The sequence below is a fragment of the Mytilus galloprovincialis genome, chromosome 13 (assembly GCF_965363235.1).
Source record: "Mytilus galloprovincialis chromosome 13, xbMytGall1.hap1.1, whole genome shotgun sequence".
Classification (NCBI taxonomy): domain Eukaryota; kingdom Metazoa; phylum Mollusca; class Bivalvia; order Mytilida; family Mytilidae; genus Mytilus; species Mytilus galloprovincialis.
This window is the reverse complement of record NC_134850.1, coordinates 54,992,954-55,017,915: the sequence shown is the minus strand read 5'-3', so window position 1 is coordinate 55,017,915 and position 24,962 is coordinate 54,992,954. Positions and strand designations below refer to the sequence as shown.

At 31.1% G+C, this 24,962-nt stretch overlaps 1 protein-coding gene across 1 annotated transcript in view; it reads right to left on the bottom strand.

Annotated features, from left to right (window-relative positions):
* Window positions 1–225: 225 nt before the first annotated feature.
* LOC143057206 (polycystin-1-like protein 2) overlaps window positions 226–24,962 on the bottom strand; it is a 58,595-nt gene continuing 33,858 nt past the window's right edge. Inside the window, exons 12-17 of the mRNA XM_076230463.1 lie at window positions 23,760–23,883; window positions 22,684–22,931; window positions 7,052–7,226; window positions 4,555–5,766; window positions 2,507–2,602; window positions 226–1,284 (exon numbers count right to left, since the gene is read on the bottom strand). Of these exons, the coding sequence (XP_076086578.1) occupies window positions 1,115–1,284; window positions 2,507–2,602; window positions 4,555–5,766; window positions 7,052–7,226; window positions 22,684–22,931; window positions 23,760–23,883 (2,025 nt within the window). The 3' untranslated portion in view covers window positions 226–1,114. The remainder of the gene's footprint in view (window positions 1,285–2,506; window positions 2,603–4,554; window positions 5,767–7,051; window positions 7,227–22,683; window positions 22,932–23,759; window positions 23,884–24,962) is intronic.

Here is a 24,962-nt window from a genome sequence, read left to right as displayed (position 1 = left end):
AATAATATGAATGCCGTGAAATTTTGTAACGCCAACATTTTAAACGTTAACTGTGATAGCATGCTAACAAAAAAGGCCGTACAAAGAGAAAAAAACATGACGATCTACGGTCAAATATTCCTTAAAGGAATTAAAACTTTTCAGCAAAGCTTAAGCAAATGCATGCTGACGACAATGATGACTATAAATTACTTAAAAAGCGCCCAGGAACAACAATAGGAACAAATGAAAAAGAATCAGGCTACAATTCTAATAATTATTTAATGGTAATCCATAGGAGTTGCTTTTCTTATTGATTTCGTTTATTTTTTGTAAATGAGAAACATTTTATGATTTATGAAAATTTTACTTGTATATATTTTATAAATACTTTTTATGCAATAAAGGAAAGGGTTTATATTATAATACTTTGAAATAGTATGCCACAGAAAAAGGTAACCTTACACGGTTTATGCTGTCATGAAAAATAAACGTATGAGTCTTACACATGTTTCTGAACCAATTTCCGTCATGTAAGCCATAAGCCAAAAGTATGGAAAGCCAAATACAAAATACTGCTTAGGATCTTCAAAACTAAAATAAAACAAAATAGAAAATAAGTTCAACTTCTTTTGAATTTGATACATTTTAAATGGACATGACCCAAGTAGTTGTTCTGGCTAAAAACTTTCTAACCCATATTGTAAAAAAATAAATATTCAGGTCCCGAACAAGCTTAAATTTCGGGAGTCAATTGTTTTTAGAAGTCATGTAAACTTATTCTGTGTAATCAGGATGTAAAAACAATGGTATATTGTGATGTTTTCTCTGAAAATAAATACTAATTCCATTTATGTTACTAAAATCTATATAAAGGTATACACATTGATCTAAAGAATCAAATCATTCTAATTTGTCCTGATAAAGATACAAAAAATACAGCGCAATGCACTTGTTTTATTTTGGTTGTTAAAATCAATAGAAACTACCAAGGGCCTGTATCACATCAGGACCAAATTGAAACAATATTTGATATGAAGAACGTTATAAACGTTTAAAAAAAAAAAAAAAAAAAAATGTGTTTTCTTATAGTGAATACAAAAAAAAAGGGAAATTTGGAAAATCATGTTCCTCTTTATAAGAAATTTAAATATAACGAGTCATTCTCGTTTTTTAAATCTTCCATGTCTGCTTGAAATCGCACTTTTCTTTGAGTACAGGTATTGGAACTCCTTGTATCCCTTCCTTGAATGATTAAACTTTCCGTTGACATACAACTGCTTCTTTCCGTTTCTTGATATTTGCCTGAAAATTTAAATACGTATTTAAGTTAATCAATTTTGGCATATAGTGGGCTCGTAGTTAAGGACTTAGGTCAATGCGTTTGTCATTATGACAACAAAAAGAAAGAGTCAATACGAATAACTTTTGTAATATGTAATTTACTTAAAAATTGGTCGCAAAAGTTAGTCTTATCGTAAATGAACATTGCATAAGGTCATGTTTTTTCTCTGACTGTTAATGACGTCTTTACATTAAACCCATTGGATGTTGGATGTATAGAAATAAGAAGATGTGGTATGATTGCCAATGAGATAACTCTCCACAAGGGAATAAAATGACATAGCAATTAACAACTGTAGGTCACCATATGGTCTTCAACAATGAGCAAAACACATATTGCATATTCAGCTATAAAAGGCTCCGAAATGACAAATGTTAAACAATTCAAACAGGAAAACTAACGGCTTGATTTATGTACAAAATAATGAACGAAAAATAAATATGATTTACAGCAACAAACGACAACCACCGAATAACAGGCTCCTGACTTGCCACAGGCACATACAGAATGTGGCGGGGTTGGAATAGTTGAAGGCGCTTGTGTACTGATTCATATTTTAGTCTTGTATACATGATTTTTTTTATTAGTTGTTTTTGGCTTTGAATTAGCTGTCAGTAACTGCGAGTACTCTCAGTTCGGGACTTAGTGGGTTCTTTTTTTTTTTAGATTAGGGTTGAGGGATGGATAATTACCCTGCTACATCCGGGTTGCGTTTTTGTTTGATGTTTTTTTCTGCTTTGTATCGATCTGCTGAACTAAGCCTTTTTCAACTGATTTTAATAGTTTGACGTTCTTATGTTGTATTGTAATACCACTGTCCCAGGTTGGAGGGTTGAACGCTCAAAATATATTTAACCCCGCCACATTCTCTATGTACCTGTCCCAAGTCAGGAGCCTGTAGTTCAGTGGTTGTAAAGAGTACTTCTGAGCTTTCCTTACTGCATTTTACACAACTGCTTCCAACTGATACCATCATGTATACATTGACACCTTTATCACATGCATCACCAAGTGTTCCCCTTATTAGATTTAGATTACCTTTATCACATGCATCACCAAGTGTTCCCCTGATTAGATTTAGATTACCTTTATTACACACATCACCAAGTGTTCCCCTGATTAGATTTAGATTACCTTTATTACATACATCACCAAGTGTTCCCCTGATTAGATTTAGATTACCTTTATCACATGCATCACCAAGTGTTCCCCTGATTAGATGTAGAACTTTTGAAGAGCTTACTGAACCTCTGCCTTTCATTCCTGAATTCACAACATCTGAAACCAAATAAATAAAGAAATAAAATACCGATATATTGTAAATACTTTTTAAAAAATTTGATTCGTAATATCAGGCTAACGACATAATATAGTACATGTACATGTACCAGTAGTAATATCAGGCTAACGACATAATATAGTACATGTACATGTACCAGTAGTAATATCAGGCTAACGACATAATATAGTACATGTACATGTACCAGTAGCACATCAATAATTTATTAAAAATGTTAAAGTATAAATCAGACCGTTAGTTTTATACTTTAAACATACATTTTAAACCCAACTCTAATATTTTCATATCAAAATATATCGTTAGGAGTGGAAAAACCTTCAATTGTTTTCTGAACAATTGGTTTTTAATTATTATTTTTTTTTTTTTGTTCCGTTTGAATATTTTTCCTTCGCTGTTTGGTTATTTCGCAAGATGTTGCTTAGAAATTTGGGTATATGATATCGAACAGTTAATACGCTTTTGAAACTGACACCGCTTAACCGAATACTTTTCCATGCAAGAGTTAGCTCACCGAACACTGTTTTTATTGTTATTTCTTACTAATACTTTACAACCGTATAAGAAACTGACAAATTTATTTTACCAAATTGCTCGTTAGATCTTCAGAATGTTTTGATTAATGTTGACCGAAGTGGAATAGAGATTCCATATGAGAGTTATTTCCCCTTATACATTTGATATAAGTGATATGCATTTGAAACTGGTAAACTATAAGTGATAGAGACCTAAGGTCTTTTGATTTGAGGTCCTTGGTAAAACAAAAAAGAAAATAAGGTCAAGGTCAAAGGTCAAGGTCATATTCTAAATTTTGATTTGGCTTATTCTCATTTCTTTTCATGAACCGTACAATATATCGATAACATATTTTTATTAAATTGTCATTTGCGACATGTCGTAACTCATAAACTCATAAATTTTGATTGAGAAGGTGCGTAGACATTAAATGGGAGTTTTCGCCCCTCTTATATTTAGAAATATGCGTATATTGATATAACTTTTTAACCATACATATTAAAGACCTAGGGTCTTTTGATTTGAGGTCCTTGGTTTATGACCTTAAAATTGAGGTCACGGTTATAGGGAAATTTGACGTTCTACATTTTTACCTTTGCTTTAAATTCATATTTATACATCATAAAGGACTTTATACATTAGATTACAAGCCATATGACCTTGAAAAAGCAAACGGGAGTGACCTTGTGTAAACCGGAAACAGTTATTTTTTGCACTTATTTCATGTAAAAGTATATAGAACCATATGTTTTTGAAAGCAGTGTCAAGTAAACTATCATTAAATACCAGAAGAGACATTTTCCAACCGGAAGTAAAAAGTTAACTCCATTATTTCAAGCAAAATTACATAGAAACCATATATCTTTTTAATAAGCATACAATGAGCTATCATTTGACGCTGGAAATGACATTTTAAACCGAGTTTTGATATTTTAGAATCAATTTTATTTTTTAGGGGTGGAAAACCTTCAATTGTTCTCCGAACAATTGGTTTTTATTTTTATTTTATTTTTTTGTGCATACAATAAAAACGACTGCAGGACAATCATTTAGTTAACTCTAAAATAACGTTTTTGTAGACAATATAGAAACACGATAATTTACAGGTGTTTATACTAACTTATGATGTATTCTTTTCTTTTTTGAAATTTGTAATTTCGATAGTTTAATTATCCTTTCGTTTGATGTGTTAAAATTTTGATTTTGCCATTTGATTGGGGAATTTCCTTTTTGAATTTTCCTTGGAGTTCAGTATTTTTGTGATTTTACTTTTTAGTATCTATCTATAAGCTTAATATTATGGCATCCACGTTAAAATATCATAGACATGTCTTTAAGATTGATATAATTTTTATTCTAATTTCAATAAATCCGATTATTACCCCCTCCCCCCAAAAAAGATATAATAAATAAATACCTCTGTTTGTATCCCTTTTGGTCCGTTTCACATGGATTCCCACTAAACCAAGTAAGTCTTTTCCGATGCTTTTAATTATATGCATAATTCCAACTTGTTCTGAGATTTTATTGTGTGAGTTTCTGACATCTGTTATGGTGTTGTTCAAAATAGCAGCAAATATTGTCATTAAAGTAAACAGAACACAGAAAACATACACGAAGAAAAATAGTTCTCCAAGAATTGGAACTGTTTGCTGAATTTTGTTGAATGCATTCTTTCCAATTAAAGTATTGGCCAAACTTCCAAAGCTAACAAACAGATTTCTATATTCATACACGGAAACACCAAAGACCAGATAACCGAACATAACAAAAACTACAAATACGATCATGAATGGAAAACTAAAACTTATTATATCATTTAAACCGTATTTTAAAACGTAAGCGATTTCCACGATCTTTCTATTGTATCCTAATGCACTTGAAATTCTTAAAGTAGAAATAAAGACCAACAGTCCAAGTACCACATTAAATATGTATTCCCAGACTACTATGTGTTGGAAATTTATGAACACGTTTTTGTTATCTGCATATAAAGCGAGTGCTTTTTTCGTAAAAATAAATTTTGTGATCCAGATTCCTAATCCTATCAAACTTAATAGCACTATGAAAATATCTAAAACGTTCCAAAAATTAACAAAAAATCTAAATTTTTCCTTTTTTATTCCTTTTATTAAAAAGATAATTTTTACTATCACCAAAACGAGGAAGATGACACTAAGGAATAAGTTCACAAACCCTGTCGCACTTGATATTAATGTTGGTCTGAAACATTGTGAGTCAGCCCAATTAAACGCGCCTCCAATTTCAGGAAATTCAGCCAAAAATATCGAGTAACAGATAACGTTGATATTCGCGTTATAGAGTGCAAACTCAACAAAAACTGCCCTTGTATATCGATCAATCCATCGAAGTTTAAGTAATTCATCGAGTGTGTGTTCTGTGTTTTCCTTGTTATTGCTGAGACTTTGGATGTACCCGCCGCCACCATATGTGTTATAAATGCCTATGATAGGAATACCCCAAACTTCTTTAGCTGTGGTATATTTCCACGCATCTGTTGTCCATGGAGTTGAACATTCCTTACATAAATCACTGGTCTCTTCAAATTCGTCATAATATTTCTCAGCACAAAAATGACCTGGGACAATCTTTGATGCGTAACACTTAGCTGAAAGCGATATTGTATACGATATTTTGTTTAGTTTGAAACAGTAGACACAAGATCATTATACATTTACATGAAATTGACAACCTTTTTTATTTGCTTGCGTTACTAATGATGTGTATGTGCTTTTCCAAATTAAATAAGCATATTTTATTTCATAAAGATTCCTTAGAATACTTAGAATTTGATCATGGTATTAATAAGACAAAAAGATGACATCTGATTTTCAAACTGACTACGTTTGATAATATTTTTTACAAAATAATTGATGATGACTTGTTTGCAATTAAAATTTCAAATATCAAAACAAATAGTTAAGTTTAAGAAAGTTATTAAAATCTTAAAAACTTTAACCACAGGGTGAATGTAATGTTAACTGGCAATAAAAACTATGTCCATTTATAAGTAAAATACGGATAAACAGGATTTTTCTTTTACAAAATTTACTTTTGGATAATATCTTGTGATTCTAAACAAGCTTCTGTCAAAGTTTGCTAGAAATCCAGGATAGCTTAACAAAGTTATTAATATTTCAAAACTTTAACCACAGAGTGAAAAATCAATATTTGTGGACGACGCCGCCGACGACGACGACGCCGACGACGGAATGTAGGATCGCTATGTCTCGCTTTTGTGACAAAAGTAACAGGCTCGACAAAAATAGATATAAAATGCAAGCGTTGAATGTACAGCGGCCATCGTAGCACTAAACCTTTCTCTATTATAAACCTTCGAAACAAGAAATTCATATTTTGGCGTTTGTTTAATGTGTCAAAATTATATTAGTTAACATTACCAAATTTCAGTAATTGAGTCTAAAATATTTGATATTAATTATTTCAATTGTAGCTCATAAGGCTCAAGAAATCACTGTCAGCTACTGAAATCACTAGATTATCGATGTCTTTTGTTAACTAATGGGCGCCAAGTTTTCATAGAGCATATATCCTTTAGTTTTTATAATGTACAATCTCAGTTGTAGTTGCCTTCACTGATAATCTGTTCGGACAATGAGCTCACGAAATCACTGCCAGCTACTGAAATCACTAGATTATCGATGTCTTTTGTTAACTAATGGACGCCAATCTTTCATAGAGTATATATTCTTTAGTTTTTATAATGTACGATCTCAGTTGTTTTTATAATGTACGATCTCAGTTGCCTTCACTGATAATCTGTTCGGACAATGAGTTGGAAGATTGGCATATGTTATGAATGTTTATCATTCCCTTGATATCGTTTGTTATAAGGTACAGTTTTTGTCTTCAAGGTCTAAAAAGAGTGATACCTGTTTTCACTTTGATTTGTCGTAGTCTAACAAGACCTAGTCTAAGGTTAGCCATATCCCCTACAAAGAACTTGTCGGCAATACTAATGCTTCCACCGTTGTATGATGCTGTTGGAAAGTACAAAGGTATTAACGTCTTTCTAGTCCATTCCAAGAAGGCTTCAGGTGACGAGACCTATATTGAAGAATGATTCCTGATAAATTTATTATTGACTATAAATTAAAAAAAATGTTTTTGTGTGGTAAGACAGATCTAGTTTTAAATGGATATGTTTTCTTTTGATACTGTACACAATTGTAGTAGATGCCAACAATCATTATTTAACTGAACTCCGGTAGTTCCTAAATGCCACTGTAGATTAAACAAAATACTTACATATGTTTTAATTGAATAAATGGGTCAGTTTTACATACCTTGGTCCGACTATTTTGATAGTCGTATAAGCAGCCTTCAAACCAGTAATTAATCTATTTAGCTCTTTGTATAAAATGTGAAATTTATTCATATTAAATCATAAATATTCGTTCATAGTGATATCATGCTGTTGATTGGTTAATATTCTAATTCTTCCTTTTCTATCTATATAACTTCAAAATGAGATATATATGAGATATATCACATATTTTTTTATTCTTTAAGCAAATGTTTTTAACCTATTTTTATTTGTACGGGTTTAATGTCTCCTTTATTTTACCATGCCAATTTATTTAGATTTTATTGTTGATCAGTAAAGTTAATAGTATAGTTTTATATGCCATTTATTTTAAATATTTTTGTTTTATGATCTTATAACATGGGCTTTCGTATTTATTTTAAATACTTATATATGTGTATGAATATGTTGTAAAGCGCTTAGGGTAATTTTTGATATTATATAATACGCTGTTATAAATACTGTATAATAATAATAATAATAATAATAATAATAATAATAATAATAATAATAATAATAATAATAATAATAATAATAATAATAAAATAATAATAATAATAATAATAATAATAATAATAATAATATAATAATAATAATAATAATAATAATAATAATAATAATAATAATAATAATAATGATTAAAAACCAATTGTTCAGAGAACAATTGAAGGTCTTTCCACCAGTAAATATCTATTTTGATATTAAAATATTAAAAATCAGTCTAAAATGTCAGTTCCTATGGCTTTATGATGTATAGATATGAATTTTAACCAAAGGTCATAATCTAAAACGCCAAATTTACCTATGACCTTGACCTCAATTTCAAGGTTACAAACTGAGGATCTCAAATCAAAAGACCCTAGGTCTCTAATATGTATGGTTAATAAGTAATATCACTTTACGCATAATTTTAGATGTGGTAGGGGCTAAAACTCCCATTTATTGTCTATGCACCTTTTCAACCAAAATTATTATGTTACGACATGTCGCAACTAACAATTTAGTAAAAATAATTTGTCGATATCTGATAAGGTTAATGAAAATGAGTGAAAATAAGCCAAAATCAAAATTTAGAATATGACCTTGACCTTTGACCTTGACCTAATTTTCATTTTTTTGGACCAAGGATCTCAAATCAAAAGACCCTATGTCTCTATCACTTATGGTTTTCCAGTTTAAAATACATTTCAAAATTTCAAATACAAAAGGGGAAATAACTCTCATATGGAATCTCTATACGGCTTCGGTCAAAATAAAACAGCACATCCTGAAGATGTAATGAGCAATTTGCAAAAATAAATTTGTCGGTTTCTTATACGGTTGTGAAGATTACGCGATAACAAGAAAAATAGTGTTCGGGGAGATAACTCTTATATGGGAAAGATTTTGGTTACACGGTGTCAGTTACAAAAGTGTAATAACTGTTCGATATCATATACCATATGTCTAAGCGACATCTTGCGAAACAAAAAAATTGCGGAGGAACAAAAAGTTGGCGGAAGAAAAAAATAATAATTAAAAACCAATTGTTCAGAGAACCATTGATGGTCTTTCCACCAGTTAAAACCTTTTTTATATAAAAATATTACAATTTGGTTTAAAATGTCAATTTTAGCGCCAAATGACAGCTTATTGAACGCTTATTCAAAAAAATATATGGTTTCTATCAAAAAAATATATCGAAAAGGGAGATAATCTTTTACTTCCGGTTTAAAAAGTTTACTTCCGGTATTGTTTGATAGTTTACTTGACACTGATTCCAAAAATATATGGTTCTATATACTTTTACATTGATTTAGTACAAAAAAAAGCTACTTCCGGTTTACAAAAGGTCACTTCCGGTTGTGTTTTTTAAGGTCACATTGCTTACAACTTAATGCAAAAAGTCCCATGGCTTTATTATGTGTACATATGAGGTAAAAGCAAAGGTCAAAATCTAGAACGTTTAATTAGCATATGGCCTTGAGCTCAATTTCAAGGTTATAAACCAAGGACCTCAAATCAAAAGACTCTAGTTCTCTATTTTATATTGTTAATGAGTTATATTACCATACGTATGATATTAGATATAAAAAGGGGGAAAACTTGCGTCAAATGTCTACGTACCCTTTCGACTAAAATTTATGTGTTACGACATGTCGTAACCAACAATTGTGTGAAATTATTTTGTCGATATCTTGTATGATTTCTGAAAATAAGAGATAACAAGCCAAAATCAAAATTTTAATCATGACCTTGACCTTTGACCTTGACCTCATTTTGATTTTTTTGGACCAAGGACCTCAAATCAAAAGACCCTAGGCCTCTATCACTTATGGTTTTCCAGTTAAAAATGCATATCACTTATATCAAATATAAAAGGGGAAATAACTCTCATATGGAGTCTCCGGATAGCTTCGGTCAAATGAATCAAATCATCCTGAGGATATAACGAGCAATTTGGTAAAATAAATTTGTCGGTTTCTTATACGGTTGCGAAGATTAAGCGATAACAAGAAAAACAGTGTTCGGGGAGATAACTCTTACATGGATAAGATTTTGGTTACGCGGTGTCAGTTTCAAAAGCGTATTAATTGTTCGATATCATATACCATATATCTTAGTGACATCTTGCGAAACCAAAAAATTGCGAAGGAACAAAAAGTTGGCGGAAGAAAAAAAATAATAATAATAATAATAATTAAAAACCAATTGTTCAGAGAACAATTGAAGGTCTTTCCACCAGTAAATATCTATTTTGATATTAAAATATTAAAAATCAGTCTAAAATGTCAGTTCCTATGGCTTTATGATGTATAGATATGAATTTTAACCAAAGGTCATAATCTAAAACGCCAAATTTACCTATGACCTTGACCTCAATTTCAAGGTCACAAACTGAGGATCTCAAATAAAAAGACCCTAGGTCTCTAATATGTATGGTTAATAAGTAATATCACTTTACGCATAATTTTAGATGTGGTAGGGGCTAAAACTCCCATTTATTGTCTATGCACCCTTTCAACCAAAATTATTATGTTACGACATGTCGCAACTAACAATTTAGTAAAAATAATTTGTCGATATCTGATAAGGTTAATGAAAATGAGTGAAAATAAGCCAAAATCAAAATTTGGAATATGACCTTGACCTTTGACCTTGACCTAATTTTCATTTTTTTGGACCAAGGATCTCAAATCAAACGACCCTAGGTCTCTATCACTTATGGTTTTCCAGTTTAAAATACATTTCAAAATTTCAAATACAAAAGGGGAAATAACTCTCATATGGAATCTCTATACGGCTTCGGTCAAAATGAAACAGCACATCCTGAAGATGTAATGAGCAATTTGCAAAAATAAATTTGTCGGTTTCTTATACGGTTGTGAAGATTACGCGATAACAAGAAAAACAATGTTCGGGGAGATAACTCTTATATGGGAAAGATTTTGGTTACACGGTGTCAGTTACAAAAGCATAATAACTGTTCGATATCATATACCATATGTCTAAGCGACATCTTGCGAAACAAAAAAATTGCGGAGGAACAAAAAGTTGGCGGAAGAAAAAAAATAATAATAATAATCAGAAGAAAACCAATAGGTCTTTCCACGGAAAAGTGGAAAGACCTAATTAAAAACCAATTGTTCAGAGAACCATTGATGGTCTTTCCACCAGTAATGATTTTTTTTTATATGAAAATATTAAAATTTAGTTTTAAATGTCAATTTCAGCGTCAAATTACAACTTATTGTACGCTGATTCCAAAAATATAAGGTTTTACATACTTTTACAATAATTTGTTACAAAAATTAGTTACTTCCGGTTTACAAAAGATCACTTCCGGTTAGATTTTTCAATGTCATACTGCTTGTAACCTTATGCAAAAAGTCTAATAGCTTTAACATGAATACATATGAGGTAAAAGCAAAGGTCAAAATCTAGAACGTTAAATTAACATATGACCTTCAGCTCAATTTCAAGGTCATGAACCAAGGACATCAAATCAAAAGACTCTAGGTCTTTACTTTATATTGTTAATGAGTTATATTACCATACGACTCATATTAGATATAAAAGGGGGAAAAACTAGCAACAAATGTTTACGTACCCTTTCGACTAAAATTTATGTGTAACTACATGTCGCGACTAACAATTATGTGAAAATATTTTGTCGATATCTTATAAGATTTCTGAAAATAAGAGATAACAAGCCAAAATCAAAAAATTAATCATGACCTTGACCTTTGACCTTGACCTCATTTTCATTTTTTTGGACCAAGGACCTCAAATCAAAAGACCCTAGGTCTCTAACACTTATGGTTTTCCAGTTAAAAATGCATATCACTTATATCAAATATAAAAGGGGAAATAACTCTCATATGGAGTCTCCGGATAGCTTCGGTCAAAATAAATCAAATCATCCTGAGGATATAACGAGCAATTTAGTAAAATAAATCTGTCGGTTTCTTATACGGTTGTGAATATTAAGCGATAACAAGAAAAACAGTGTTCGGGGAGATAACTCTTACATGGATAAGATTTTGGTTACGCGGTGTCAGTTTCAAAAGCGTATTAATTGTTCGATATCATATACCATATATCTAAGCGACATCTTGCGAAACAAAAAAATTGCGAAGGAACAAAAAGTTGGCGGAAGAAAAAAAATAATAATTAAAAACCAATTGTTCAGAGAACAATTGAAGGTCTTTCCACCAGTAAATATCTATTTTGATATTAAAATATTAAAAATCAGTCTAAAATGTCAGTTCCTATGGCTTTATGATGTATAGATATGAATTTTAACCAAAGGTCATAATCTAAAACGCCAAATTTACCTATGACCTTGACCTCAATTTCAAGGTCACAAACTGAGGATCTCAAATCAAAAGACCCTAGGTCTCTAATATGTATGGTTAATCAGTAATATCACTTTATGCATAATTTTAGATGTGGTAGGGGCGAAAACTCCCATTTATTGTCTACGCACCCTTTCAACCAAAATTATTATGTTACGACATGTCGCAACTAACAATTTAGTAAAAATAATTTGTCGATATCTGATAAGGTTAATGAAAATGAGTGAAAATAAGCCAAAATCAAAATTTAGAATATGACCTTGACCTTTGACCTTGACCTAATTTTCATTTTTTTGGATCAAGGATCTCAAATCAAAAGACCCTAGGTCTCTATCACTTATGGTTTTCCAGTTTAAAATACATTTCAAAATTTCAAATACAAAAGGGGAAATAACTCTCATATGGAATCTCTATACGGCTTCGGTCAAAATAAAACAGCACATCCTGAAGATGTAATGAGCAATTTGCAAAAATAAATTTGTCGGTTTCTTATACGGTTGTGAAGATTACGCGATAACAAGAAAAACAGTGTTCGGGGAGATAACTCTTATATGGGAAAGATTTTGGTTACACGGTGTCAGTTACAAAAGCGTAATAACTGTTCGATATCATATACCATATGTCTAAGCGACATCTTGCGAAACAAAAAAATTGCGGAGAAACAAAAAGTTGGCGGAAGAAAAAAAATAATAATAATAATCAGAAGAAAACCAATAGGTCTTTCCACGGAAAAGTGGAAAGACCTAATAATTAAAAACCAATTGTTCAGAGAACCATTGATGGTCTTTCCACCAGTAATGATTTTTTTATATGAAAATATTAAAATTTGGTTTTAAATGTCAATTTCAGCGTCAAATGACAACTTATTGTACGCGCATTCCAAAAATATAAGGTTTATATACAAAATGATATATATAAGGGAGATAATTTTCTACTTCCGGTTCAAAATATGTAACTTCCGGTACTGTCTTATAGATTACTTGACGCTGATTCCAAAAATATATGGTTTTACATACTTTTACAATAATTTATTACAAAAATTAGCTACTTCCGGTTTGCAAAAGGTCACTTCCGGTTAGGTTTTTCAACGTCATATTGCTTGCAACCTAATGCAAAAAGTTTAATAGCTTTAACATGAATACATATGAGATAAAAGCAAAGATCAAAATCTTGAATGTTAAATTAACATATGACCTTGAGCTCAATTTCAAGGTCATAAACCAAGGACCTTAAATCAAAAGACTCTAGGTCTTTACTTTATATTGTTAATAAGTTATATTACCATACGACTGATATTAGATATAAAAGGGGGAAAACTAACATCAAATGTTTACGTACCCTTTTGACTAAAATTAATGTTTAACTACATGTCGCGACTAACAATTGTGTGAAAATATTTTGTCGATATCTTATAAGATTTCTGAAAATGAGCGATAACAAGCCAAAGTAAAAAATTGGAACATGACCTTGACCTTTGACCTTGACCTCATTTTCATTTTTTTGAACCAAGGACCTCAAATCAAAAGACCCTAGGCCTATGTCACTTATCGTTTACCAGTTAAAAATGCAAATCAGTTATATCATATACAAAAGGGGAGATAACTCTCATATGGAGTCTCCAGATAGCTTCGACTAAAATAATTCATTTCATCCTGAGGATATAACGAGCAATTTGGTAAAATAAATTTGTCGGTTTCTTATACGGTTGCGACATATAAGTGATAACAAGAAAAACAGTGTTCAGGGAGATAACTCTTACATGGAAAAGATTTTGGTTACGCGGTGTCAGTTTCAAAAGCGTATTAACTCTTCGATATCATATACAAAATATCTAAGTGACATCTTGTGAAACAAAAAGTTAGCGAAGGAAAGAAAATTAGGCGGAAGAAAAAAAATAATAATAATCAGAAGAAAACCAATAGGTCTTTCCACGGAAAAGTGGAAAGACCTAATAATAATAATCAGAAGAAAACCAATAGGTCTTTCCACGGAAAAAGTGGAAAGACCTAATTAAAAACCAATTGTTCAGAGAACCATTGATGGTCTTTCCACCAGTAATGATTTTTTTTATATGAAAATATTAAAATTTGGTTTTAAATGTCAATTTCAGCGTCAAATGACAACTTATTGTACGCTGATTCCAAAAATATCAGGTTTTACATACTTTTACAATAATTTGTTACAAAAATTAGTTACTTCCGGTTTACAAAAGGTCACTTCCGGTTAGTTTTTCAACGTCATACTGCTTGCAACCTTATGCAAAAAGTCTAATAGCTTTAACATGAATACATATGAGGTAAAAGCAAAGGTCAAAATCTAGAACGTTAAATTAACATATGACCTTGAGCTCAATTTCAAGGTCATGAACCAAGGACATCAAATCAAAAGACTCTAGGTCTTTACTTTATATTGTTAATGAGTTATATTACCATACGACTGATATTAGATATAAAAGGGGAAAAAACTAGCAACAAATGTTTACGTACCCTTTCGACTAAAATTTATGTGTAACTACATGTCGCGACTAACAATTATGTGAAAATATTTTGTCGATATCTTATAAGATTTCTGAAAATAAGAGATAACAAGCCAAAATCAAAAAATTAATCATGACTTTGACCTTTGACCTTGACCTCATTTTCATTTTTTTGGACCAAGGACCTCAAATCAAAAGACCATAGGTCTCTAACACTTATGGTTTTCCAGTTAAAAATGCATATCACTTATATCAAATATAAAAGGGGAAATAACTCTGATATGGAGTCTCCGGATAGCTTCGGTCAAAGTGAATCAAATCATCCTGAGGATATAACGAGCAATTTGGTAAAATAAATTTGTCGGTTTCTTATACGGTTGCGAATATTAGGCGATAACAAGAAAAACAGTGTTCGGGGAGATAACTCTTACATGGATAAGATTTTGGTTACGCGGTGTCAGTTTCAAAAGCGTATTAATTGTTCGATATCATATACCATATATCTAAGCGACATCTTGCGAAACAAAAAAATTGCGAAGGATCAAAAAGTTGGCGGAAGAAAAAAAATAATAATAATTAAAAACCAATTGTTCAGAGAACCATTGATGGTCTTTCCACCAGTAATGATTTTTTTTATATGAAAATATTAAATTTGTTTTAAATGTCAATTTCAGCGTCAAATGACAACTTATTGTACGCTGATTCCAAAAATATAAGGTTTTACTTACTTTTACAATAATTTGTTACAAAAATTAGTTACTTCCGGTTTACAAAAGGTCACTTCCGGTTAGCTTTTTCAACGTCATACTGCTTGCAACCTTATGCAAAAAGTCTAATACCTTTAACATGAATACATATGAGGTAAAAGCAAAGGTCAAAATCTAGAACGTTAAATTAACATATGACCTTGAGCTCAATTTCAAGGTCATGAACCAAGGACATCAAATCAAAAGACTCTAGGTCTTTACTTTATATTGTTAATGAGTTATATTACCATACGACTGATATTAGATATAAAAGGGGAAAAAACTAGCAACAAATGTTTACGTACCCTTTCGACTAAAATTTATGTGTAACTACATGTCGCGACTAACAATTATGTGAAAATATTTTGTCGATATCTTATAAGATTTCTGAAAATAAGAGATAACAAGCCAAAATCAAAAAATTAATCATGACTTTGACCTTTGACCTTGACCTCATTTTCATTTTTTTGGACCAAGGACCTCAAATCAAAAGACCATAGGTCTCTAACACTTATGGTTTTCCAGTTAAAAATGCATATCACTTATATCAAATATAAAAGGGGAAATAACTCTGATATGGAGTCTCCGGATAGCTTCGGTCAAAGTGAATCAAATCATCCTGAGGATATAACGAGCAATTTGGTAAAATAAATTTGTCGGTTTCTTATACGGTTGCGAATATTAGGCGATAACAAGAAAAACAGTGTTCGGGGAGATAACTCTTACATGGATAAGATTTTGGTTACGCGGTGTCAGTTTCAAAAGCGTATTAATTGTTCGATATCATATACCATATATCTAAGCGACATCTTGCGAAACAAAAAAATTGCGAAAGATCAAAAAGTTGGCGGAAGAAAAAAAATAATAATTAAAAACCAATTGTTCAGAGAACAATTGAAGGTCTTTCCATCAAAACAATGTATTTTGATATGAAAAGTTGTGAAACTAAGTTTAAAATGTCATTTCAATCGTCAAATGATAGCTCCTAGTAAGCTGATTCGAAAAATATATTGTTTCCATACATTTTTTTTTAAATAAGGGAGATAATTTGTTACTTCCGGTTTGAAAAATGTTACTTCCGATTATATTTGAATATTTACTTGACACTGATTCCAAAAATATCTGGTTCTATATACTTTTATATTAAAAAGTACAAAAAAATAGCTATTTCCGGTTTACAAAAGGTCACTTCCGGTTGTTTTTTACAAGGTTAAATGGTTTGATATCTTTTTCTAAAAGTTGTATATCTTTATCATGTATACATATAGAATAAAAGCAAAGGTCAAAATCTAGAACGTCAAATTAAGCTATGACCTTGAGATCAGTTTCAAGGTCATAAACCAAGGACCTCAAATCAAAAGACCATAGGTCTTTATTATATTTAGTTAATGAGTTATATCACCAAACGCGTATTTTTAAATACAAGAGGGGAGAAAACTCCCTTTTACATTCAACGTACGCTTGCAATCAAAATTTACATCTTACGACATGTCGCAACTAACAATTTAGTAAAAATAATTTGTTGATATCTTATACAGTCTTTGGATATAAGTGAAAATAAGCCAAATTCAAATATTAGAATATGACCTTGACCTTTGACCTTGACCTAATTTTCATTTTGTGGGACCAAGGACCTCAAATCAAAAGATCCTAGGTCTCTATCACTTATGATTTATAAGATAGAAATTCATATCACTTATATCAGATGCATAAGGGGAAATAACTCTCATATGGAGCGGTCATATTGCTTCGGTCAAAATAGGACAAATCATGCGAAGGATATAACGAGCAATTTTGTAAAATAAATTTGTCATAATCTTTTACGGTTGCGAAGGAGATGCGCTAACAAGGAAAACAGTGTTTGGGGAGATAACTCCTACAAAGAAAAGTATTCGTTTACGCAGGGTAAATTTCAAAAGTGCATAAACTGTTCGATATCATATACCAAATATCTAAGCGACATATTGCGAAACAAATGTTTATCGCAAGAACAAAATTAGGCGGAAGAAAAAAAAAAAAAAAATAATCAGAAGAAAAACAATAGGTCTTTCCACAGAAAAGTGGAAAGACCTAATAATTAAAAACCAATTGTTCAGAGAACCATTGATGGTCTTTCCACCAGTAATGATTTTTTTTATATGAAAATATTAAATTCGTTTTAAATGTCAATTTCAGCGTCAAATGACAACTTATTGTACGCTGATTCCAAAAATATAAGGTTTTACTTACTTTTACAATAATTTGTTACAAAAATTAGTTACTTCCGGTTTACAAAAGGTCACTTCCGGTTAGCTTTTTCAACGTCATACTGCTTGCAACCTTATGCAAAAAGTCTAATACCTTTAACATGAATACATATGAGGTAAAAGCAAAGGTCAAAATCTAGAACGTTAAATTAACATATGACCTTGAGCTCAATTTCAAGGTCATGAACCAAGGACATCAAATCAAAAGACTCTAGGTCTTTACTTTATATTGTTAATGAGTTATATTACCATACGACTGATATTAGATATAAAAGGGGGAAAAACTAGCAACAAATGTTTACGTACCCTTTTGACTAAAATTTATGTGTAACTACATGTCGCGACTAACAATTATGTGAAAATATTTTGTCGATATCTTATATGATTTCTAAAAATAAGAGATAACAAGCCAAAATCAAAAAAATAATCATGACCTTGACCTTTGACCTTGACCTCATTTTCATTTTTTTGGACCAAGGACCTCAAATCAAAAGACCCTAGGTCTCTAACACTTATGGTTTTCCAGTTAAAAATGCATATCACTTATATCAAATATAAAAGGGGAAATAACTCTCATATGGAGTCTCCGGATAGCTTCGGTCAAAATAAATCAAATCATCCTGAGGATATAACGAGCAATTTGGTAAAATAAATTTGTCGGTTTCTAATACGGTTGCGAATATTAAGCGATAACAAGAAAAACAGTGTTCGGGGAGATAACTCTTACATGGATAAGGTTTTAGTTACGCGGTGTCGGTTTCAAAAGTGTATTAATTGTTCGATATCATATACCATATATCTAAGCGACATCTTGCGAAACAAAAAAATTGCGAAGGAATAAAAAGTTGGCGGAAGAAAAAAAATAATAATAATAATAATAATCAGAAGAAATCCAATAGGTCTTTCCACGGAAAAGTGGAAAGACCTAATAATAATCAGAAGAAAACCAATAGGTCTTTCCACGGAAAAGTGGAAAGACCTAATTAAAAACCAATTGTTCAAAGAACAATTGAAGGTCTTTCAACTAATAAAGATCTATTTTGATATGAAAATATTAAAATTCAGTTGAAAATGTCAGTTCCTATGGCTTTATGATGTATAAATATGAATTTAAAGCAAAGGTCAAAATCTAGAACGTCCTATTAACCTTTGACCTTGACCTCAATTTCAAGGTCATAGACTAAACATCTCGAATCAAAAGACACTAGTTCCTTAATATGTATGGTTCATGAGTAATATCACTTTACGCATTATTCTAAATATAAGAGGGGCGAAAACTCACATTTATTGTCTACGCACCCTTGCAACCAAAATTTGTAAGTTACGACATGTCGCAACTAACAATTTAGTAAAAATAATTTGTCGATATCTTGTAAGGTTAATGAAAATAGTGAAAATAAGCCAAGATCAAAATTTAGAATTTGACCTTGACCTTTGACCTTGACCTAATTTTCATTTTTTTGGACCAAGGATCTTAAATCAAAAGACCCTAGGTCTCTATCACTTATGGTTTACCAGTTAGAAATGCATTTCACTTATATCATATACAAAAGGGGGAATAACTCTCATATGGAATCTCTATACGGCTTTGGTCAAAATAAAACAGCACATCCTGAGGATATAATGAGCAATTTGCAAAAATAAATTTGTCGGTTTCTTGTACGGTTGTGAAGATTACGCGATAACAAGAAAAACAGTGTTCGGGGAGATAACTCTTATTTTGGTTACGCGGTGTCAGTTACAAAAGCGTAATAACTGTTCGATATCATATATCATATATCTAAGCGACATCTTGCGAAACAAAAAAATTGCGAAGGAACAAAAAGTTGGCGGAAGAAAAAAAATAATAATAATAATCAGAAGAAAACCAATAGGTCTTTCCACGGAAAAGTGGAAAGACCTAATAATAATGATAATCAGAAGAAAACCAATAGGTCTTTCCACAGAAAAGTGGAAAGACCTAATAATTAAAAACCAATTGTTCAGAGAACCATTGATGGTCTTTCCACCAGTAATGATTTTTTTTATATGAAAATATTAAAATTTGGTTTTAAATGTCAATTTCAGCGCCAAATGACAACTTATTGTACGCGCATTCCAAAAATATAAGGTTTATATACAAAAAGATATAAGTAAGGGAGATAATTTTCTACTTCCGGTTCAAAATATGTTACTTCCGGTACTGTGTTATAGATTACTTGACGCTGATTTCAAAAATATATGGTTTTACATACTTTTACAATAATTCATTACAAAAAATAGCTACTTCCGGTTTGCAAAAGGTCACTTCCGGTTAGCCTTTTCAACGTCATATTGCTTGCAACCTAATGCAAAAAGTCTAATAGCTTTAACATGAATACATATGAGATAAAAGCAAAGGTCAAAATCTTGAATGTTAAATTAACATATGCCCTTGAGCTCAATTTCAAGGTCATAAACCAAGGACCTAAAATCAAAAGACTCTAGGTCTTTACTTTATATTGTTAATGAGTTATATTACCATACGACTGATATTAGATATAAAAGGGGGGAAAACTAACATCAAATGTTTACGTACCCTTTTGACTAAAATTTATGTGTAACTACATGTCGCGACTAACAATTGTGTGAAAATATTTTGTCGATATCTTATAAGATTTCTGAAAATGAGCGATAACAAGCCAAAGTCAAAATTTTGAACATGACCTTGACCTTTGACCTTGACCTCATTTTCATTTTTTTTAACCAAGGACCTCAAATCAAAAGACCCTAGGCCTATGTCACTTATCGTTTACCAGTTAGAAATGCAAATCAGTTATATCATATACAAAAGGGGGGATAACTCTCATATGGAGTCTCTGGATAGCTTAGACTAAAATTATTCATTTCATCCTGAGGATATAACGAGCAATTTGGTAAAATAAATTTGTCGGTTTCTTATACGGTTGCGACATATAAGTGATAACAAGAAAAACAGTGTTCGGGGAGATAACTCTTACATGGAAAAGATTTTTGTTACGCTGTGTCAGTTTCAAAAGCGTATTAACTCTTCGATATCATATACAAAATATCTAAGTGACATCTTGTGAAACAAAAAGTAAGCGAAGGAAAGAAAATTAGGCAGAAGAAAAAAAATAATAATTAAAAACCAATTGTTCAGAGAACAATTGAAGGTCTTTCCACAAGTAAGGATCTATTTTTATATGAAAATATTAAAGTTCAGTTGAAAATATCAGTTCCTATGGCTTTATGATGTATAGATATGAATTTAAAGCAAAGGTCAAAATTTAGAACGTCAAATTAGCCTATGACCTTGACCTCAATTTCAAGGTCATAAACTGAGGATCTCAAATCAAAAGACCCTAGGTCTCTAATATGTATGGTTAATAAGTTATATCACTTTACGCATAATTTTAGATATGATAGGGGCTAAAACTCCCATTTATTGTCTACGCAACCTTTCAACCAAAATTATTAAGTTACGACATGTCGCAACTAACAATTTAGTAAAAATAATTTGTCGATATCTTATAAGGTTAATGAAAATGAGTGAAAATAAGCCAAAAACAAAAAATTTAGAATATGACCTTGACCTTTGACTTTGACCTCAATATCAAGGTCACAAACTGAGGATCTCAAATCAAAAGACCCTAGGTCTCTAATTTGTATGGTAAATAAGTTATATCACTTTACGCATAATTTTAGATATGATAGGGGCTAAAACTCCCATTTATTGTCTACGCACCCTTTCAACCAAAATTATTGTTACGACATGTCGCAATTAACAATTTAGTAAAATAATTTGTCGATATCTTATAAGGTTAATGAAAATGAGTGAAAATAAGCCAAAATCAAAAATTTAGAATATGACCTTGACCTTTGACCTTGACCTCAATTTCAAGGTCACAAACTGAGGATCTCAAATCAAAAGACCCTAGGTCTCTAATATGTATGGTAATTAAGTTATATCACTTAACGCATAATTTTAAACTCCCATTTATTGTCTACGCACCCTTTCAACCAAAATTATTATGTTACAACATGTCGCAATTAACAATTTAGTAAAAATAATTTGTCGATATCTTATAAAGTTAATGAAAATGAGTGAAAATAAGACAAATTCAAAAATTAGAATATGACCTTGACCTTTGACCTTGACCTCATTTTCATTTTTTTGGACCAAGGACCTCAAATCAAAAGATCCTAGGTCTCTATCACTTATGGTTTATAAGATAGAAATGCATATCACTTATATCAGATGCATAAGGGGAAATAACTCTCATATGGAGCGGTCATATTGCTTCGGTCAAAATAGGACAAATCATGCAAAGGATATTACGAGCAATTTTGTAAAAATAAATTTGTCGTTATCTTTTACAGTTGCAAAGGAGTTGTGAGCACAAGGAAAACAGTGTTTGGGGAGATAACTCCTACAAAGAAAAGTATTCGGTTACGCAGGGTAAATTTCAAAAGCACATAAACTGTTCGATATCATATACCAAATATCAAAGCGACATATTGCGAAACAAATGTTTATCGCAAGAAAAAAATTAGGCGGAAGAAAAAAAAAAAAAAAAAAAATAATCAGAAGAAAAACAATAGGTCTTTCCACAGAAAAGTGGAAAGACCTAATAATAATCAGAAGAAAACCAATAGGTCTTTCCACGGAAAAGTGGAAAGACCTAATATTCAGAAGAAAACCAATAGGTCTTTCCACGGAAAAGACCTAATAATCAGAAGAAAACCAATAGGTCTTTCCACGGAAAAGTGGAAAGACCTAATAATCAAATTGTGATACACGACTTTCAGCAGTTTTGGTAAATAATATTTTTGGAGTGGTAATTTATATCACAAATAAATACACATGGCACATCATACACAAACAAATGAAATGCTTTAAAAGAAATATTTACCATTGAGAATCCGTAATGATATTTGCTGGATTCATACAACTGGCTTTCAATATGTGCTTTATATAAGTATCCTCTTTGGTCTTTGTTTAAATAACCAATACAAAACAACACAGTTGCAAAACCTATATGAAGTATCAACTTGTAAAATGCACGTTTCGCAATTCTTTCTTTCAACAGTAGTTTTCTTTGTTTTTTCATCAGACGTGAAGTTGGTGGTCCTTTTTTTGATAAGACCGCGACTTTCAATTCTAGAACAATACAAAATAACTGAAAAGCAATCAATTAACTTAACAACAACTACTCCCTATGTTAAAAAATCATCAAACGATAATCTAGCAACGCTCCAGTCAAATCTTAGAAATTTCCAAAACTTGTGATTAACAAAGTGCGACATAATCATTTCATGAAAAATTCACTCTAATCATGTTGTGTGTATGATAATCCGGTGTGATATCTTTTACCAAATTTGTTGTATCCTTTTTCAAACTGAGGTATCACGAGTAAACATAGTAATAGTTGTTCACATCCATGTCTGCTTTGTCTTTGGTGGAAATTTGTCTCCTTGACAACGTATCCCGAACAAACACATTGGTATTGGAGTTTGTATCGTGAACTTGTTGGAATCAACTACTCAATAGGTATATCATTTGTTTGTATTGTGAACTTGTTGGAATCAACAACTCCATAGGTATATCATTTGTTTGTATTGTGAACTTGTTGGAATCAACAACTCCATAAGTATATCATTTGTTTGTATTGAGAACTTGTTGGAATCAACTACTCCATAGGTATATCATTTGTTTCCCTACTGCTTTGATATTCGGTAGACATTTTCCTTCTGTTCATGAACCAAAAACCATCGATTAAACAAACACAGGAATAACAAATGCACTATATAATGTCGCTCCACAATAACCGACACAAGAATTGCTCAGCTTTATAATTCAACTTATGCATTGACAAGTACCAATATGTAACAAACGAATCAATTATACTTGCATGCATCTTTGCAAAAAAAAACTTTTATTCATCATTTTTAAATAATACATTTTTAGTAATTAACTTAAAATACATACCTGTAAACTCATCACCATGATGTTTTTTCGCCATCTTCTGAACGCAGTCTAAATCGAGACTGACGGTCTCGTCATCAGCGGGTTTTCTCGTGATCAATGCAATTAGAATAGCAAAAGCAAAAACCTTAAAATAAAATAAAGAGATACAATTACAAATACTATATGGCATCAAGAAAGAGAGAATTGTTCCCAATCTTGTAACAGTAACATGTTCATAGATTTGCTTCCAATTTCCTTTCAGTTTCATAACAAAACTTTGGAAAACGGAATTCCCAAACCATTTCACTCCTGATTCAACAACTGAATACCTTGGCAGCAAGTAATTGAATATCTCATATTAAATGCCTGTACCAAGTTAGAAATATGACAGTTGTTGTCCTTCGTTTGGTGTGTTTGAGCGTTTGATTTTGCCATTTTATAAGGGACTTTCGGTGTTGAATTTTCCAAGGAGTTCGGTAATTTTGTTATTTTACTTTTTATAAATCTTCATCTATCATATCATCTTATAAAAACTAATAATCTTAATAAAAGTATAACTTTGAGCTCGTTCTATCAATATGTATGTTTGATTTTGAAAAAATGGTAAAATAAAACTTCACGTTCACAAAATTGAAATATCATTATCGATTGAGTATATCTTCACAATCCAATCTATTCATTTCATAATATATATATTACCATTTGAGTATGTGCTAATTGATTTCATCATTTAAACTCATGCAGAAAAAATAGTTTGTACCAACGAAATCCCCCCAAAAAATTTATTCATTACATAAGTTTTGGTGTAAATTTATTATAAAGTAAATTGTGTATTTTGTAAAAATTTTATTTAAATGATGGCTTAAACAAAGCATATTCAAATATTATATCTGCATTTGTTTACATATTTTATATATACCCCAGTGTTTCTTCGCACACCCATTTCGTATGAACATTTTCGTTATACAACTTAAATAAAATTGTTTAACAACAAATTTCTTCAAATATCAATTGTAATTTGTACCCCAAAAAAAGAGAAACCTTTTGACAAAGGTTTAAACGAGTATAAAGACATATCGTTTCAGAAATCCAGCTTTTGTTTGGAAAAGACCAACATTTTATTGCAATACTAACTGTGTTTTTCCGAGAAAAGCACTAAATAAAAACATTATCTTATGGAAAGGAAAACCGAACACTGTGATGGCGGTCTTAAGAAACCTAATA